We start from the raw sequence: 20,097 nt of genomic DNA, 5'->3' as shown, positions 1-20,097 counted from the left end.
GCGCACCAAGGTTGTTTTGGCTAAACAGCTTATAGTACGTTCCCTATAGGGGTCATCAAGTCGCCTTTCCTATCCCAAAGTCTTTTACCGTCACCCTCCCCATCCCAAAGTCTATTACCACCACCCTCCCCATCCCAAAGTCTATTACCACCACCCTCCCCATCCCAAAGTCTATTACCACCACCCTCCCCACCCTAATGTCTATTACCACCACCCTCCCCATCCCAAAGTCTATTACCACCACCCTCCCCATCCCAAAGTCTATTACCACCACCCTCCCCATCCCAAAGTCTATTACCACCGCCCTCCCCACCCCGATGTCTATTACCACCGCCCTCCCCATCCCAATGTCTATTACCACCACCCTTCCCATCCCAATGTCTATTACCACCACCCTCCCCATCCCAATGTCTATTACCACCGCCCTCCCCATCCCAATGTCTATTACCACCACCCTTCCCATCCCAATGTCTATTACCACCACCCTCCCCATCCCAATGTCTATTACCACCGCCCTCCCCATCCCAAAGTCTATTACCACCACCCTCCCCACCCCAATGTCCATTACCACCACCATCCCCATCCCAATGTCTATTACCACCGCCCTCCCCATCCCAATGTCTATTACCACCACCCTCCCCATCCCAAAGTCTATTACCACCACCCTCCCCATCCCAAAGTCTATTACCACCACCATCCCCACCCCAATGTCTATTACCACCACCCTCCCCATCCCAATGTCTATTACCACCACCCTCCCCATCCCAATGTCTATTACCACCACCCTCCCCATCCCAAAGTCTTTTACCACCGCCCTCCCCACCCCAATGTCTGTTACCACCACCCTCCCCATCCCAATGTCTATTACCACCAATGTCTATTCCCACTGCTTTCCCATCTCCATCCCGAATCCCAAATAAGAACAGTTATGTGACAATTGATTTAATTTTCAAATGTAATTTCAGTATATATAGCTCTTCATATACAATCCGTAAAACCCTAATGTCTAAAACTCTCTACAAATTCGGCGACCTTATCAGCAGAAGGTATTGTCTTTCGATTACCGCTTAGGGTCACACCAGGATCCTTTTCAATAAGGGGCCTCATGTCACCTCGTGTTTGAGGATTGGCTGGTTCACTAGGTTCATTTGTATATCCGTAAGCTTGTGATGTCGTACTCGCCTCCTGATTGGACGATCCATTTTGCTGCCACTGTGAACCACTTTGAAGTTTTGGAGGCATAGCTGGCGGCGGATACAAAAACATATTTCCGGCAATGGGTGGGTGACAGTAATTGTAGGCCTCCCAAGGGGGTGGGGGTAGGTTTGGGGGTACATTCATAGTAGGTTGGTTGAAGCTTGTTCCAGGAGGGGTAATTGCAAAACCGTGGGGTGGATGGTAGGGATGGTAGGCCTTCTGTGGGGGTGGGGGTAGGTTTGGGAGTACATTCATAGTAGGTTGGTTGAAGCTTGTTCCAGGAGGGGTAATTGCAAAACCGTGGGGTGGATGGTAGGGATGGTAGGCCTCCTGTGGGGGTGGGGGTAGGTTTGGGGGAATATTCGTGCTTGCATTTGAGTTTGTCGCAGGAGGGGTGGAGTAGGGTGGGAATGGGAGCAAAGGGGGGGGTGGGTAGGGAGGGTAGTGCATGCGAATCTGATCAGTATAAGGACTATCTGGTAAATTTGTATTCTCATGTTCTGTCCTTTGTGTGACTGGCGGAGGCGGAGTGGGCGGAGCTTGCTGCCTATCTGAGGCTTGCTCGCGTCCCTGTCGAGTTGCCCTGGGGGTGTTTTTCTGGTAGTAGAAAGAAGGTGGCGCAAAGTCGGGGTCACGCTCCTCTTCTCTTAGATGCAATGGTCGCCTACGGTCCGTTTGTTCTATAGAGATAATAAATAATAATTGTTATTATTACAATACGTTGTATCTGCGCTCTCGCAGTTCAGCATTCCAGCTGCAGGTAGCAGGGTGATAAGCCTCCAACATTTATTATATTTATTGTATATTCACGCACCTACTCGATGCCTTGCCCATTCTGGAATTTCATTTTTCTTCCCTGTTGTTTTTCTGTCGCGTTGTTCTTCACCATTTAAACGTTCAACATCCTCTTTCGCATGGTTAACTAAAGACGTTGTGTCATCACCGGCGTCTGAGACCTCCCGCTCAGACTCCTCGGGCCCGACTTTGTTCTCATCAGAGTCGCCGGTCTTCAGCCTCTTCCTTGCTCGTACTTTAGCAAGCCTTGCCTCCAGTGCGGCTTTTCTTTTCTCCTTTATTTTCTCTGTCCGTGAGCGTTGGTCCAACGTCTGCAAAAGTAGAGTAGCATCTCAGAAAAGCTTGAAATTAGTTGTTGCCATTTGAGGTTGTCCGAAAGAATAAAAAACGTTTAAGACCGTTAAAACGGGCAAATTTTCGTCAACATACAGTATTCTCATGTCAGGGAGCCTGGCTACGCGAAAAAGCAAACTTCACTGATTTTAACTGTTCTGCCCCACCCCATTTCTAAAAGTCCTTTTCAGGAGATCCCCTTGGTTTATTCTACCAACCTCATCTCTAAGCATGTTTTATGAGAAAATCCCTTGGTTTGTTCTGTCAACCTCATCTCTAAGCGTGTTTTATGAGGAGATCCCTTGGTTTGTTCTGTCAACCTTATCTCTAAGCGTATTTTATGAGGAGGTCCCTTGGTTTGTTCTGTCAACCTCATCTCTAAGCGTGTTTTATGAGGAGATCTCCTTGGTTTGTTCTGTCAACCTCATCTCTAAGCGTGTTTTATGAGGAGATCCCTTGGTTTGTTCTGTCGACCTCATCTCTAAGCGTATTTTATGAGGAGATCCCTTGGTTTGCTCTGTCAACCTCATCTCTAAGCGTGTTTTATGAGGAGATCTCCTTGGTTTGTTCTGTCAACCTCATCTCTAAGCGTGTTTTATGAGGAGATCCCTTGGTTTGTTCTGTCAACCTCATCTCTTAGCGTGTTGTATGAGGAGACCCCTTGGTTTGTTACCAACCTCGTCAACTCTAAGCGTGTTTAATAAGATCCCTTGGTTGGTTTTACTAACCTCATCTCTAAGCTTTCGTAACGTCTCCATCTGCTTCGACCTCTCGGTTTCGTCCGTAGAAAACTGGTAGTAGCCAACTCCATGAGCGCGAACCTCTGCTCAAAAGAAATAGAACCGTATTAAAGTCGGCTCTGCCAGGCCCAATTTATTTTGTCATCCCAGCTATAGAGTTTGTAGTGAAAACCATTTACATCGTCTTATCTGTAATCCCAATTGGCATTTGTAACGACGGAATTTGGTACGCAAAAAGATAACGTTATGTTTATGGATGGACATTTTGTAATTTTATCTGCAAATAATGCGAAGTTAAATAAAGAAAGAAGGCAGGCTGATAGAATCCCTTCAAGCATACCTGCAAACAACGATAGGTTTGCGGTATGTTGTATTATGCTAAAAACAAATGTGCACATGATATAGGGCAAAAAGTCTTGGACGTCTCTTGGACAAGCCAAGCTGAGGGTCTCGCTCATTTCTATTTCCATTAATTTTTTCATTTCAACTAAATAGCGGTAATGTATGGAGATTGTCTGCGTTTAGCGATAGCTATTCGAGGCAGACAGTCATCAAGGTTATATAAGAATAGATTGCTCAGTTACTGACAAGCCAAACTGAGGTCCTCAGGCGACTGACAAGCCCAGCTGAGAAATTCACACCTAGCTAAGTTACTGACAAGCCAAGCTAAGGGTCTTGCTCACCTCGAGCTGTCGCGTGTTTGCCACCTCAAAAGTCAAGTGATGTGACTAGTGCAAGTCTATTCCCTCTTTATTAAACTAAACTTTATTAAACTTCAGTTGGCTGATGACCTGGAACCTCTAGGGGGGGGGGGGGGAGGGGAGGGGAGGGGGGGCTTCCTTTTTCTTGAATCACTATATTGAGACATTCAAAGCGTAGGGAGACTAGGGAATGTCTGGGTTTATGGGGTAGAAAGGGAGCGTGTCAGTCACATACCCGGGATTGGCTAAGCGGGGATGCACAGTCATAGGTATCATATGGACAAAGCATAGTATTTAAAGATTCCTTTATAAGAAATAACCCACTTTTTGGCCGACAAGGGTGGTGTGTTCACACCTTGCACTCCCCCCTGCGTGTGGAGGTAGGGAAGGGGGTGTGCTTCTCTCCGGAATTAGACCTTAGGAATTAGAGGATGGCTTACCATCATACTGGATGTTCTGATAATGGACGGGTCCTACAGGCCGCTCCATCGCCTCTTGTTCTTGCTTCTCCCACTTTTGACGCATCATCTCTCGGCGCATGTCATCTGACAGGAGGGTGGGTGGACTTGTGCTTGAAAACATCAAACAATAAGTGAACACCTGGTGAATTGTGGTGATGATACTGATGATGATGATGATGATGATGATGGTGATAATGATATATATATATCAACATATATCAACATATATGTTGATATATGTTCTCTATGTATTATATGTATTTTATATGTTTTTAATGTAAGGGGTTTATTGTCATTGGCCCTGTTTTTGTGGCTCCCCCTACCAGTGTTCGGTTTAATTGTTATGACATTTATCTGTTATTAGGTCGAAGCAAAATAAATAAATAAAATTAAATATAAAGATGACAACAAAGTTTCATTATAAGAAGCTCACCTCCTTCTGGGGTTTAACTCTCGATCTCTCTTCTGGAGATCAGGTAAATCTTTTCGCAAGCATTTTCTTGATCTCCCAAGAGAATCAACATACTCCACCCTACAAGATAAGGATATTACATGAAATTAATATTGTATAGTGAATAAAATTGAACAGCTGGCTTATTTAAGCTAAGGGCTAGGATGGAGGGGGATGGAGAGAAACTTAACAGCAATGAAATCCTTAATTCTTTGGTAAAACTTTGGGCTGAGTGTTGGGGGGATTCAGCGGTTATTCTTCTTGAACATGAATTAAGTGATTGCATACAGAGAATTGTACTGTACAACAGACAATAATTTAGCTGCTTAATGATTGCGACTGCTAAACAAGGTGCTGTACTACTACATAAATACCAGTGTCATCACTATAATTTATCTGCAGTATGAATTATAACCACTCTCAATAAATCACCACTCTGTCTACTGTAAATATTATAACCATTCTCAATAACTCATCACTGTATCTACTGTAAATATTATAACCATTCTCAATAACTCATCACTGTATCTACTGTAAATATTATAACCATTCTCAATAACTCATCACTCTATCTACTGTAAATATTATAACCATTCTCAATAACTCACCACTCTGTCTACTGTAAATATTATAACCACTCTCAATAACTCACCACTGTATCTACTGTAAATATCATAACCATTCTCAATAACTCACCACTCTATCTACTGTAAATATTATAACCATTCTCAATAACTCATCACTGTATCTACTGTAAATATTATAACCATTCTCAATAACTCACCACTCTATCTACTGTAAATATTATAACCATTCTCAATAACTCACCACTGTATCTACTGTAAATATTATAACCATTCTCAATAACTCCCCCACTGTATCTACTGTATATATTATAAACTTTCTCAATAACTCACCGCTCTGTCTACTGTAAATATTATAACCACTCTCAATAACTCACCACTGTATCTACTGTAAATATTATAACCATTCTCAATAACTCACCACTCTATCTACTGTAAATATTATAACCATTCTCAATAACTCATCACTGTATCTACTGTAAATATTATAACCACTCTCAATAACTCACCACTGTATCTACTGTAAATATCATAACCATTCTCAATAACTCACCACTCTATCTACTGTAAATATTATAACCATTCTCAATAACTCATCACTGTATCTACTGTAAATATTATAACCATTCTCAATAACTCACCACTCTATCTACTGTAAATATTATAACCATTCTCAATAACTCACCACTGTATCTACTGTAAATATTATAACCATTCTCAATAACTCCCCCACTGTATCTACTGTATATATTATAAACTTTCTCAATAACTCACCGCCCTGTCTACTGTAAATATTATAACCACTCTCAATAACTCACCACTGTATCTACTGTAAATATTATAACCATTCTCAATAACTCACCACTCTATCTACTGTAAATATTATAACCATTCTCAATAACTCATCACTGTATCTACTGTAAATATTATAACCATTCTCAATAACTCACCACTCTATCTACTGTAAATATTATAACCATTCTCAATAACTCACCACTGTATCTACTGTAAATATTATAACCATTCTCAATAACTCCCCCACTGTATCTACTGTATATATTATAAACTTTCTCAATAACTCACAACTCTATCTCACCATTCACTCACCATTCTTCAGCAGGCGAGTCCGCTGGGGGAATAGGACCAGTACATGAGTCATCCTCATCAGATTTAACTTGTTGCTCCTGTCAAGTCCCAAATTTTTATTTGTTTAGGTTTTAGAAAAAGTCAACTGTTTGGATATCTGTGAGTGATTGGTTAGAACAAACATTCCATATATATTTTCAGTGTAGTGTACATGGTTCTGTAGGTCACACTGAGAAGTCAGTGGCATTTGTAATAATTGTTTTTTTTTTTACAAAAAAAATTAAGCATGTTTTAAAATGCCTACTGTACCTTTGTATAAACTTTCTTATGGAAATCGACAAGAAATCTACTCCCTGCTCCGGATTCATCATCGCCATCATCTGCCAGTAGAACAGATAGTTATTATTAATATTGGCATTTGTTATTGATGGTTGTTATTGGTTTAAAGCAGGTAATCCATAACCATGGCAGTGGGGATGAAGGGAAAAGAAACACAAAAGGGTAGTGGGCACACAAGGGGAAATGGCCCAAAAGTGGATTATAGGTAAGTTTGCAAAACGTTAAAGTCAAGCCTTCCTAGAGATTTTTAGCACATATGTTTAATCAATGTAAAACTGTATTCCTCCACACTTAGGGATGTGCCCGGAATGTGTTCCATTTATTTGTTGATAATAACATTTACCCTGCACATCTCCTTTCTCCATCTTCTCATACAAGGCAGCTTTTGCTTCCAGCATTTTCCTAAAATAGAAGATATCATTTTGAGCTGAACTGGAATTAGAGTTTGCCTTCCTCATGTGTGTGTTACCCAAAACTAGATTGTGAAAATTAAAATTGTTGTATAAAACAAATAGATCTCTCTTATTTGTGTCTGTGTGTCTGTCCTCTAAAAGATGCACAGAAGATGTCACAGCTCGACTGTGTCTTGTCGCATACTTTTTTGTTCATGACACACTGATGTCATCTGTGCATCTTTCAGAGGACAGATACATGTAAAAATAAGATCTATTTGGCTAAATACCTAGATTTCTGTAGAGCCTTCTCTTGTTCTGAACTCTCCTCAGGGTCTTTGGGTGGCACATGTTTCCCAGTAGGTTGTTCTTTCTTCTGCTTGGTCCACACTGGTGGTTTCTGGGATACATGTTATTTAAGGGTAACATCTTTGGTGCAAGTTCAGTAAAACATGTTATTAAAGCTGCATTGTCGCCAGTTTACTTCCGGTCCATTACGTAAGAATCTCCAATGAGTTTTTAACGGAAAACGTGAAAAATATTTCAAAATATTGAAAGCAGTGTGTTTATTGGAAGTTTGTTTGAGGATGTGATCGATAATTTAGAGCGGATGGCCTGTTTAATATCTCGGATTTTAATAGATTCTTTTGTCTTTTAACGGTTTAGGTTTCCGTCGGACCTCCGGAAGTAAACTGGTGACAATGCGGCTTTAAATAGTTAAAGATGTGGCATTGTCACCTGTTTATTTCCAGAGGGCCGAATAAAACCTCAACCAACAAAAGACAAAAGAATCTATTGGAAACCACGTTACAGCATACTTGTCAATGCTCCCGAATTAGTTGGGAGTCAAAAGATTTTGGACTTTCTCTCCTGCTCTTCTAAGGAGAACCAAATCTCACGCTTTTTAGTGTTTTTTGCATCCACAAAATGTTACTTAGTAAATTAGCGTTCCCTACTCTCGAAGGTGTAATATCACCCAACTTTTGGCAAGATCCATCGGTCCTGGGTGTCATGGATTGATAAGTCTTGATGATTGATATAGGTGTTGTTGTGGAGTGGAATTCCACCTACCTTACTCCCTTGTGACTTTACGCGTGAAGTTGTTTCCGATTCTTTACGAAATACCAGCTCTTTTCGAAATAACTCGGCTTTGAGATCTACAATCTGAACAATAAAGAATCATAAAAACTCTACGCAACTTTTGTTATGAAGAACGACTATAAGAAAATTCAGAAATTACAGAAGATTCGTTGACTTGTATCGTCTTCTTCGCCGCCATTTTGTTTGTCTTTGTAAACCGCTGGCCAAGTACCCGCGGCTTCAGCTATACCGAAGAAATATAAAAATAAAGTAACGAATAAATAAATAAACAAACAAAATCATTGTGTGCCATGCGTTGCAAAGATTGGTTAGATATTCAAAATAGATTTTAGTTCAGAATGCTTCACCTTTCTGTTGAGATTTTTATTATATTAGATCTCTTGACATATTTTTAAAATTGATAATTCTGTTCCAAGCTGTTTCAAGTTTTAGAGAAAAGAATGAAAGCGTTTCTACTGTTTGGATAAGGTTGATAGCGATAAAAGTCAAGCGGAATTTTCCCTTAATATAAATAAAAGAATTTTTTAACATATGAGTTGAGTTGGAAGCTTTATCCAAGCTCTTAGGTTGCAAATCAATTATTGTGTGGTGCTTTATTGTCATTTCAAGTAATGCTTCGAAAATAATAAAAACACCCGCTAACACCACAGGTAGCCACTTAATCAATGAGCGCACACCATATTGAAACCCATTACGCATGCTCAGTTTGTTGTTATGGGAAATCGACCGGTTGCCGAATATTTCGTTTCGAGTTTATTGTTATTGTTTCAAAACTTTTCTTGTGAAAGAAAATAATCCATAGCCGAGATTAACTGTTTTTTCTCAGATATGAGCGAGCTAAGACGGAGAAAACTAAAATCTTCGTCGCATTTGAAGGAGAAACCGAAAAATGGCGTTGGAAATTCATCAATTCCTGTGGGAGTGGAAAGCCGTACCCCCTGGCTTCAACTTGTTACTGTACTTGTTGGGTTTTCAGTTGCTTGTTATGTGGGGTACAAATATGCTTTGTACGTGAAGGAACTTCATGAGAACGATATGTGGTTTTCGAATATAGGGGTAAGTAAAGAAAAGATATATTTTAACTAAAATCGATGTAAGTATTGTTTTGAAGAGAAAAATCGTTTTCTTGATATAGTAAAAACAGCTGAGTAAATAAGTAATTCTTGTACTTGATGTGTCAATGCAACTGGAGATCTCTGTTTGACGAAAAAAACCCAATAAATTTGTAATAAATAAACAAGATGTTAATTATATTTTAATATTATATATATTTTATTTAAGGGCCCTTCCGTTTAACCCAATATCATTTATATAATCCAAGAACTAGCATTTGCAATGCAAATAATTATTTGATTAGCTATTTAATCACATATTGATATAACTGTTACTTAGCAACAGGAATATATATGGGACAATTTGTAATTATGAAAAGGTTTTGCTATTGTCCACCCAATGTCCATTTCTATGGTGTATATTTCACAGGAAAATATTTTTTACACCAAATCAATTAAATAAAGTCTTGTTTCAAAGACTTTGAAATAACAACATATCAAACTTCAATTTTTCAATTCCTTTTTTGGTCTAGTTTTCTTCTTTTTTTAAATTTAACCTTTAAAAACAAGTGTATTTCAAGATCTTTTAGCCCCCCTTCAACTTTCATTTGAATAATTACTCTATCACTGTTTTGTGCCTACTATACATAAAATCCCATCCACTAACTATAGCATTGTTTGTCTTTGTTTTTAGCAAGTTGAAAGAGAGATATCCTTTCGCACCGAGTCAGGGTTGTATTTTTCCTACTATAAGCAACTTGTACTGGCTCCTTCTATCACCAAGGGTATGGGTATATTAAATTATTAATTTATTAAAGATATTGGTTGATTGTTTACATTATCAATTAACTAACTTAAGGGGAGTATAGGTGGCAGATAATTAATAAGAACTGTGAGGAATGCAATCAAAATAAAAAAAAAAATAGGCAGAAACAAAAACATCTTTTAAATCCATTATCTAATTACAAAAACCAAGAATTGTGGTATAGCTTCTATGTGCTAAATATGAGAATCAAAAAATGACCATTTTTGTTGAACTGTTTGGCCTCACCTTTTTAAAGAAGAGCAGGGCGTCAGATAGTTTCCTACAATAAGGACGACTGCGCAGGTGACTAGGCATCAGATAATGGTTTGTCTGACTTGAAGGGCCTATGGTACTATCTCGTTGCTACGAAACTCTGTTGCTACGAAAGGAAAAAGTGCTTTATTCGGTTAAATAGACTAAAATCGCCCCACGCTTTCTAATTTGATTCCCTGGCCCAGTGGTTAGCACCTTTGACTCGTAAGAATGCGTTCTGGGTTCAATCCCCGGTCAAGTCTTTTTTTTATTATTTTCTTCGAAACTCCAATTCTAATTTTCTTTTTTCCCCAAGAGATTAAAATAAACTTTCGACATTTTGTAGAAGAAAATGCAATTTTTATATGTTTTTTTAGAATAAAAATAGATGGCAAATTTTTTTTCATTCAAACGATTGATATTACCATTCCCAACAACTTAGCGCATGGGATTTTTGATTTTTGAAGAAATGAAAAAATTATTACCAAACAGCTGGTTTTCGAAGTTAACATAAAAATTCGCCATTTCTTGCGGTATCAAAATTTTTCAAATCCGATGTGTGAAGTTTTAGAAAATAGTGACGTTAAAATATTTCTGCAAAAAAAATTATGTTAGATTTGAATAGTAGCTTCTCTTACACGATTTTCTGTTCTGGGTCACGTGACCATGGGGGGGGGTCAGATGAGGTCATCACTTGTGTCTTTTATGTCTAAAACACTTATGTTGTAAGTTCCAAGAGATTTGACAAAAAGCAGAAGCTTTTATAAAACAAACAAATTTCCCTAGCAACGGACTCAAAAGATAGTACCATTGGCCCTTAAGGTCTCACCCTTTTTTCAGGAATGTTTGTTGAAATATCAGGAGTAAGTAAGCAGCTGCTTTGTCTCCTATTATCTTTGTTCTACAATGGAGTTCTTTTGTCTCTATTCTTCTCGTTCTTTGTGTCAGGGTGCAGATATTGTTCATTTGCCCAATTAAATTGCAGCTTGTAAGAGCTGCGTACTGACCCAATGTCAGGCCTGGCCTTTTCCAGGAAGCATAAAGAGGCAATTGTCTACACTCAAATTTGATTGAATAAATCATGGGCAAGCTTCCTTCCCTCATCTATCTCCCAGCTACTGCTCTGAATACTACCGCCATATTATTAGCTACTGCTCTGGATACTATCCTCTAGTTTTTACAAGCTACTAATAATACAATAATAATTATTATTATTTCCAGGACTTTATGATCTTTCTCATGACAATACCACTGAGCACCTTCGCACAATCAATATCCTTGAGCGATTTAATATTTACCAAGAAGTCATTCTTGCAGTGCTGTACAGAACCATTCCTGGCATCCAGGTATAGTATCAGGCCCATAGCCAGGGGGATGACACGCTTGTAATCAGGGGGGTTTTTGTTCTGTGGTCAGGGGTTTTTCAGGCCTGTAGCCTGGAGGATTGACAACCACATAGGCAAGAGGTGTCAGGCCTGTTGCCATGGGGATGTCAAGCCTGTAGCCAAAGGGTTTCCCTACCCCTTACAAGGGGGGGGGGGGGTATTTCAGGCCCCTAGCCAGAGGGTTTGTCAATCCCAGAGCCAGGGGGGTGTAAAGCCCATAGCCAGGGGGGGATGTTAGGCCTGTAGCCAGTATTAGTTAGTTTAATATTTTGGTTAAAGCCTTTCCCCCGTCTTGTTTCTTTTTTTTTTTTTTTACTAAGAGCTTCATGTCTTCCTGCAAAAATTCTTCCATTTGTCATTTTTCTGCCTGTAGGAGTCCGTGGAATATGTGTACTTCTACATAAACAGTGTGTTTGCTCTGCATGCTCTGTACATCGTTGCCCTCTACTGTACTGCTTGGATCTTGAGTGGCTCGTGGCTGGCTGGACTCCTAGCTACATGCTTCTACATTTTTAACAAGTAGGTGGAGATATCAGATATAAGATATTATTTACACATTTCCTGATGACCGAGGCAACCGTAAGGCCTTCTTTCTGAAATTTTGCGTTTACTTTTAAGAGTGACATATCTGTAAAACGCCTTACAGCTTGTTTCTCTACAGCTTGTCTGTAGTTATTTAATGTCACACCTATGTCAATATCTAGACCAACTAGTATTTCACTACAGCTTGCTTGTAGTCTTTCCAGTGCTGTAGTTGTTAATTCCTGAGACTAAATTGTCATGCTGTGCACAGGGATGATACAACTCGCATCGTCTACACCATCCCCCTCAGGGAGAGCTTTGGCTTTCCATTCCTATTCACTCAGATGGCGTTTATTACTTACTTCCTGAAAAGAGATATTGGCAGGTTAGCTCAGGTAGGCTCAGCTAGCTAATGTATTTTCTTTGTCTTTCTTGCCTCTTAACTGTGTCTTTCTTGCTTTTCCACCACCACCAAATGCCTTTCACGTGCTTGCCTTGGACAACCATGTCTTTCATGTGCTTAGTATTCACCATCACATGCCCTTCACGTGCTTAGTACCCACCATCACATGCCTTTCACGTGCTTGCCTTGAACAATCATGTCTTTCACGTGCCTAGTACCGTTCGATTGATTGCTCATTTGTTTGTTTGTTTGTTTATCTATTTCTTTACTTTTCTTACTAGGTCGCATGCGTGTTGGGTATAGCCCTGAACAGTTTCTTCTTCACTCTCGTCTGGCAGTTTGCCCAGTTTATCCTACTTCTCCAATGTTTTGCTTTTTTCGGCGTCTACTCCTTGGGTTTTACCCCCAAACACAAGGTAAACAGTTCTTCCTCGTAACAATGCGACGCGCGCTACCGTGGCCACCTTGACTGGTGAAAAAGACCAATGAGAAACGTGCTATCCGATGCAACGCACGCTACCGTGGCTACCTTGACAGTTTTGTGAAGCCATTAAGGATGTGGTAACCCGTAGTTCATGGGTTCATGGGTTTCAAATAAATAACCGTAAAAACTAATGAAGGTGGTTAGTTCATGGTAGTTCATGGCTTCATGGGTTTCAAATAAATAACCGTAAAAACTTATGAAGGTTTGGAAATCTGTATCATTTCTTTTTTCTGTGGCTGTATTCATTTTCAGTTCTTTCAGAGACTAGAATTCAGCCATTTATACGTTGCACATAAATCAGGGTTACGACGCAAGTTTTCTGTCGTTTTTTGTCATGTTAAGATTCTTTACGTCTCGAGTGCGACTCTAAAATATAACACACCATAACAGGTTTTCTGTCGTTTCCTGTCAGGTTAAGATTCTTTACGTCTCGAGTGCGACCTTATTTAAAATATAACACACCATTACATCTTTTCTGTTTTGTTCTCTATTAGGTTAAGAGTCTTTACCTCTCGAGTGAGACCTTATTTAATATAACACGCCATAACAGGTTTTCTGTTGTTTTCTACCAGGTTAAGATTCTTTACGTCGTGGTGATCGGCTCGCTGTTGCTTGTCTGTGCCATGATGTTTGGCAATGATATGATGCTTTGTTCCCTCGCCCTCTCGTTCTCTATCGCTGCGCTAGTAATCATGGGAGTTCAAGTAAGTGAAGATCAACGACTTACTTTATTATGCTGTGTCTAATAATAATTAATAATGCAATATGATAAAGAATATGATGGTGATGAAGACGATGATCGATGATGATGGCAGAGAAGATGATAAAAATCATTGTAATGTTGTTATTGATGATGATGGTGTTTATGATAATGATGATAGTCATGATGATTATTCATTCATTCAACAATTTAATGGCGCATGTTTTAAACGAAGGTATTTTCAATATTTTTAAACGTATTTTTTTACACGTCAAGCAGAAGGGTGGTTTATTATGATCGTGTTTTTTAGCGACGATGTGCTGTCACGTCGTTTGTGAAATAAGTAATTTGGAAAATGTTGTTAGACCATAACAAACTGGAAAAACATTGCCATCAACTGGTATAGATGAGTTCCGATAAATTGAACCCAAATGTAAATCGATGTTAGTATAGTTTGTGTTAAGCCTCAATAAAGCAGAGATGAAAGTTGATGAGAGCTCCAACTCTCATGAACGTTTGATCGAAACCCTGTGAGTAGAGCTAGAAAGGGTGGAAATGTCATTCAACTCTCATCAACGCTTTACCGATGGTACTTGGTCTACTAGTCATAATTCGGTATGATTACCTGTAAAGCTACCTAAATCTTTCCCATTGATGTATGCGCTCTCTTTCCATTAATCCCTCGTCTTCGATGTTTCACAGAAGGAGCCTTATGCGCCCAACCCTACCCTTCTCATCAGACTTGTCAAACTGGTTCTTAACATTGTGTTGGTTTTGTTCCTCATGTTTGCACTCACTGCTTTAATCAAGGTAAAGCACTTTATCTCCTACACTGAAGAAGTTTTAAGTGAATTCTTTTCTATCAAAACAGTTCTTAACTAAATTCGCTCCCTTTTAATTATCAGACCATTTTGAACGTTGAGTCAGACGAACATATCTTCAAGTTTGTGAAGGCCAAGCTTGGCTACGATATTGGAAGGTAATCATAATGATGCTGATGTTTATTTATTTATTTATAAGGCTTCTACCACTATTACACATATTAAAATAGCGGTAAGGTTGACACAACAGAGCACGGCTCCAACTCAAGTGTGACCCTGGTGACGGTGGTCGTGGTGGTGGTGGCGGCGGCGGCGGTGGAGAAGAAGATGATGATTTGATGACTTGTCACATTAGTTTCTGGCCTTCTTTTTGTGTTTCCTGTGGTATTACGGGTTGAAGATGTGAAGCCACTTGGAACTCTTGGTTTAATCTCCCCATACCCTCTTCCCTGATGGCTGACCACAGGCTTCCCGATAAGAACGACAGGAACTAGGCTTCTGTTAAAATAATTCCCTAGACGGCTGGCTTATCACGTGTATCGCATTCACAGGGATTTCGACTCACTGCTCTATCTATGTGAGCCCGCATTCCAAATGCTTCCGAGGGAAACGTATCAACGTCTGACCAGCGGTATCGTGTTTCCGTGCTACGTTGTATCTGTGGTCACGTGCCTCGCGCTACTGGCTTACACTGTCATCAGGAACTGGAGGTATGACGCAGCAAGTGCTGCCAGTCTTTATTTTGGCGATAGTTTGCCAATCAAAAAGTTACTTGGCGAATCTGCTTGTTTCTTAGTAGACTTTTTTTTGCGGCCATATAGGTGGCCCAGGGCCGTAGCAGGAGGTGGAGCACTGGGGGCATGTACCCCCCAAATATTTTCAAAAATTATAAGATAATGAAAAGTAGGGGCGTGGCTGTGCCCCCAAATGTTTTTTAATGTTTCTGTGCCGTGCCCCCCTAACCTTACGTGCAAGGTTACGGCTATGTTGCCTTGTTTATCAAGACAAAAAAGTCTAAAAGAATAATGAATTAGAAGGGGTATCCTATTTATGTACACCCAGAAACTAGTAGAAGATCCCTTTTTTCTTCTTTTGTTTGCCAACAAATTCTCTCCCCCTCTTTCTCGGTTAACTAATCCTTGTAGTCAGTCATATTTTTGTTATTTATTATACTTGTTCAATACTGGAAGATAAATGATGTGAAAAAATCACGATATATCGGAACTCGCAGTGACACAATTTATATTGACAAGTGCGCAATATAACTAAGTTGTATTCTTCATTTGCTAGATTAAATCGAAAATATCGCAAAGAAATTCCAAAACAGCCGGGGGAAATGGATCCTTTCCTGCACTTGGTATTTTTCTAGGATGACAAAATGGAGTCTGGCAGACTTTTGAATAAATTCACATAATGACGTTGTTTCTCAGCAGCGAACCATCAGATGACAATTTTCCTTCGGTCACCATCCCTTCGCCGACAGTCCTGAATACAGCCACCACCACTCCCCCGACAGTCCTAAACGAACAACCGGAACTCGTGTACTGCACAATACAGACCGTGCTATATGGAGCGATGGCCGTGACCACCCTAAGATTCAAGTTCCTTTGGACCCCGCACATGTGTGTATTTGGCGCGGGTACCCTTTGTCATCAAGGATTCTGGCGTTTCGTTTTAGAGAGGGCTGGTATCAACAAACCAAGCGTGGTAGGAAAAATGTCAAATGTTTTATATCTACAAGGCCTGTTTGAGGCGAGGGAAAATATCAACTTTGTCATAGATTGTGTAGTTCCAGAAAATATCGATACCCCCTCCCCCATTGAGGGGATTGGAAATTTCGGGGGGGGGAGGGGGGCTCAAACGCCCAGGAATTTCCAGAGAGGGGGTGGGTCAAATGCCGTTTTTCCTTAGCAGTTACTGTATTTATTTTTTTCCAGGGGGTTGAAAATTCCAGACGGGTGGGGGGTCATACCTCCGACCCCCTCAATAGGGGGATATGGATATTTTCTGGAACTACACATTATAGAAAAGGTTGTTGATGAAGATAAAGATCGTTAATAAGATTTCAATAATCCCTTGAGTTACCGTTTCTGGTGATGTTAAGGTTGCATTTATGGCGCTTTAGATTCGTGATGCACCTATTTCAAATAAGGTAGCACTCATAAAATCCATCGTATCGTAACCCGCTGTGCTTCATGTGTACCAAGTAAATAAGCAAAAAGGGGGAAAATAAAAACAAATAGAGGATAGACAAGCTGTAGAATAATTTTCTTTTTTCCTATAAACATTCGTATGAAATTCAGATACTAGAGTTTAGCCGTTTGTATGCTACTGGCCACTTTGACAGATTTGTGAAAGAAACCAGTCATGATGTAAAAAAAACGGACTCAGACTCCACTTGTCCACCAGCGCAACAGATAATTGCTTCAGTTAGTTCACATCAGAACACGATGGAACCCTTACGATGAAATTCGAGTCAGTTAAATCTGTGATCTGGGCATGCTAATTGGCTTAATTTGAGACACGCTCATGATTCCAAGCGACAGAATAAATTTTATGGCTTCCGTCAGTCAAAAGCCTTGAACTGTGTTCATTGGCCTTCACTTAAATGGCTTCCAGTCTCGCCTCACAGCAATGCATTGATCAGTCAGACGGGCAAAGTTACAATTTAAAGATTTGATTGACGGAAGTGATGTTAAGTTTATTAGCATTTTGGAAATCTTCGCGATAGTTTTCTGAAAACTCAAAATAACAATAAAACATTGTCTTAATGGCCGCGGAAACGCGCGTCGCACTACAAAGACTTCGCAGAATGTAAATGCAAGTGAAAGGCTCAACTGACTTGGGGTAAGGCATTTTGTTTGCGTACTTATTCTTTTAAAAGATACTGTTGTTCCTTTGCAGTGTAAAGTCCTCGGCCATATTGTTCCTGCTTTTCTGATAGCAGTGGTTCTAAGCGTGGTGAGTTAGATATTAGGTATATTTAGTCACTGCATAAAAGTTGCCCCATTATATTTCCCCTTGGTTAACATCTCACTAACTGTAACACTAACTCACTAACGTGAACTAACACTCGCATCTCCATCCACTCTAAACTCAACAAAACCCACACGTTCGATTGGGTGGATACGAGCCCTTAAATGTTCATCTATGGGGTGTGGTTGATTGGCCCTAAGGCGATATGTTTATATCGGGTATAGTCTATAAAGTGTTTTTTTTTTTTTAATTCAGACGAAGGGGTAATGTTTGGGTTAGTCTCCTAGCCGGCTTTTATTCCGAATTATTCGGAAGTATTTTGTTTTCTTTTGTATTGTAGCGCTTAAAACCTGCTTTGGAAGAGCTGAAAGAGCTGAGAGAGTTCCATGACCCTGATACTGTAGAACTTATGAACTGGATAAAGTAAGTAAGGCTTGAGTCGCACGTCGATCTCCTGCCGTTCCGATCCAGTTGTCTTTTATTTTATCGACACAATTGGGCTTAATGTTGAATCAGACTTCGCATGAAATAAAGTCGCGCTTAATTGATGGTGAGTAGTCAAATTTGAGTTGATGTGATGTTTAAGTTACACAAATTGGAATACATTTGGTATTTGATTCAGCGCATTAAAAGCTCGACGTTTGATTTGGTGTCGTTCTTTGCCGTGAGGTACGACTCGCGCAGCCGTGCTCAGCGCCGTGCCGAACTTTAGTTCGGCCGTTTCTAACCTTATTGATTAAGACGACAAACCGTCTTTTTCTCGGTCGCGTCCCCCTAGCCGTTGCCGTGCCTGTCTAAAACTCTGTATTTTTCAGACACATTTTTCCCTTGCACTTACCGTTCCCCTTCTCCAACTTTACCGTCCCACAAAAAAACTCACAATATTGGACATCATTGTTACGTTCTAATTTGTTTGCTTCAGGACGTCGACTCCGCCGGGTTCGTCGTTTACCGGAAGTATGCAGCTGCTAGCTGGAGTGAAGCTCTGCACAGACCGACACGTCACCAACCACCCGCATTACGAGAACAAATTCCTACGCATGCGCACTAAACAGGTGGGTGGAGGACTGCCTAGTCCCAGGTGTTCTTACCGGGTGTCCTGTGCTCGGAGGTGAACCGTGACGCAGCAAGAGGCCTTGGACGAGCTCACCTAAAGATGGTTTCCTGCTACAAATTTTACCAACCACAGGAAACCCAATCAGACACCCGGCTAAGAAGACCTGGGACTATAGTCTTGGGAAATTGCTTTTACCGTAAATTCCCTGGGCACCTACTAGGGTGATTTAGATCCACGACGCCGGCAAGAAGACGCCGCCTCGCGCACGTTCGATTGCGCGCGCACGCTTTTCTTGCCGGCGTCGCGTCCTGTTCGGGACGGCATTTCATGCTTTTTCACGTCCTCTTCAGGACGGGACGCCGGCAAAAATTAGCGTGCGCGCTCGAACGTGCGCGAGGCGACGTCTTCTTGCCGGCGTCGTGGATATAAATCACCCTAATTATTTTTTGTGTCGGAGGCGCTAATTCGATGCCGCGCGAATTTAAATATTCTAAATTCAAATTCTATATAATAACTGCCATTTTTCAGTTCAAGTATAAATGAATCATCACACAATACGTGAAAAAGAATATTTATTTGAAAAGCCGTGCGGACCTAGTTCTTAGGGATGAGAGGGGAGCTTGTTTGATATTTTGCGTCTAAGGGGGTGGGTTTGGGTGGGGGGGGGCGTGGTAATTCGATGCAGGGTCCTTATTGGTCCTTATCGCTTAAACGAGCATTTACAGTACCTAGAGAATTCATCAAATTTTCTTGCGACTCATGACCCTTCCCCTCCTTCCTGCCTGGGCCCCCAAGTGGCCTCACGAAATTTCGATGTGCTCTCATGCTCGCATGTTCGCGCAAATTTTCAGCCGTGCTCGCATTGATTTTCGAATTGCTCGCTCGGTATTTATTCAAAAACTAAAAATCCTCGGTCTTGCCAAAAAAAATAAATAAATAAATACCAAAAAACGGGGATCTTACCAAAGTCCATTCGTTGGCCCTCGCATAATTTAACAACTAAACAATTTCCTTTTGCGCAATCGCAGGTCTATCAAGTCTATGCACGTCGTACACCACAGGAAGTCCACGAAATATTGATTACCCACGGCGCCAATTACGTCATTTTGGAAAACAGTATCTGCTATTCGCGCATGCGTAGAGGGTGTAAGCTCAGCGATATCCTAGACATGGATAACGGTCACGTGATCGAGGGCGGCCAACCAAGGGAGGGGTCACGTGATCCGAGTGTGCCTCGTTTCTGTGATGCGATCAAGCGTGACGACTCTGCTTTCCGGCGTTATTTTAGACTTGTTTTTGAGAACCGGACTTTTTACATGTATAAAGTATTATGAACATATTTTTCCTAAGAAATTAAATTTAATAAGCAAATAATATGAAAACCTGTATAATGTAAAATCTGCTTTTTTTCTCTTGTGTCAATTCTTCTTTAGAAAAATTACAGAAAATTGACTGGCTTT

General features: G+C 40.5%; 2 protein-coding genes across 2 annotated transcripts; one reads left to right on the top strand and one right to left on the bottom strand.

The window, feature by feature from the left end:
* Nucleotides 1-926: 926 nt before the first annotated feature.
* Nucleotides 927-8,399, bottom strand: LOC5513876 (coiled-coil domain-containing protein 174). Its single transcript, XM_048721788.1, has 11 exons — nucleotides 8,320-8,399; nucleotides 8,151-8,243; nucleotides 7,370-7,479; nucleotides 7,031-7,089; nucleotides 6,658-6,728; nucleotides 6,370-6,446; nucleotides 4,661-4,759; nucleotides 4,207-4,337; nucleotides 3,054-3,148; nucleotides 2,012-2,303; nucleotides 927-1,877 (listed from the first exon to the last, which is right to left on the bottom strand). Exons 1-11 carry the CDS (start codon nucleotides 8,356-8,358, stop codon nucleotides 1,000-1,002), a joined length of 1,944 nt encoding a protein of 647 aa, XP_048577745.1. The 5' UTR covers nucleotides 8,359-8,399; the 3' UTR covers nucleotides 927-999.
* Nucleotides 8,237-20,094, top strand: LOC5513906 (probable C-mannosyltransferase DPY19L3). The gene is made up of 15 exons (XM_048722084.1): nucleotides 8,237-9,236; nucleotides 9,927-10,017; nucleotides 11,511-11,635; nucleotides 12,048-12,193; nucleotides 12,468-12,591; nucleotides 12,881-13,015; nucleotides 13,656-13,787; nucleotides 14,486-14,593; nucleotides 14,689-14,762; nucleotides 15,156-15,355; nucleotides 16,007-16,311; nucleotides 17,509-17,565; nucleotides 17,921-18,003; nucleotides 18,503-18,635; nucleotides 19,666-20,094. The coding sequence occupies exons 1-15, from the start codon at nucleotides 9,009-9,011 to the stop codon at nucleotides 19,969-19,971; spliced, it is 2,247 nt and encodes a 748-aa protein (XP_048578041.1). The 5' UTR covers nucleotides 8,237-9,008; the 3' UTR covers nucleotides 19,972-20,094.
* The last annotated feature ends 3 nt before the right edge of the window (nucleotides 20,095-20,097 follow it).

Source organism: Nematostella vectensis, chromosome 14 (assembly GCF_932526225.1).
Source record: "Nematostella vectensis chromosome 14, jaNemVect1.1, whole genome shotgun sequence".
NCBI lineage: Eukaryota > Metazoa > Cnidaria > Anthozoa > Actiniaria > Edwardsiidae > Nematostella > Nematostella vectensis.
The sequence above is the reverse complement of the archived record's forward strand: the minus strand, read 5'-3'. Positions and strand labels throughout refer to the sequence as shown.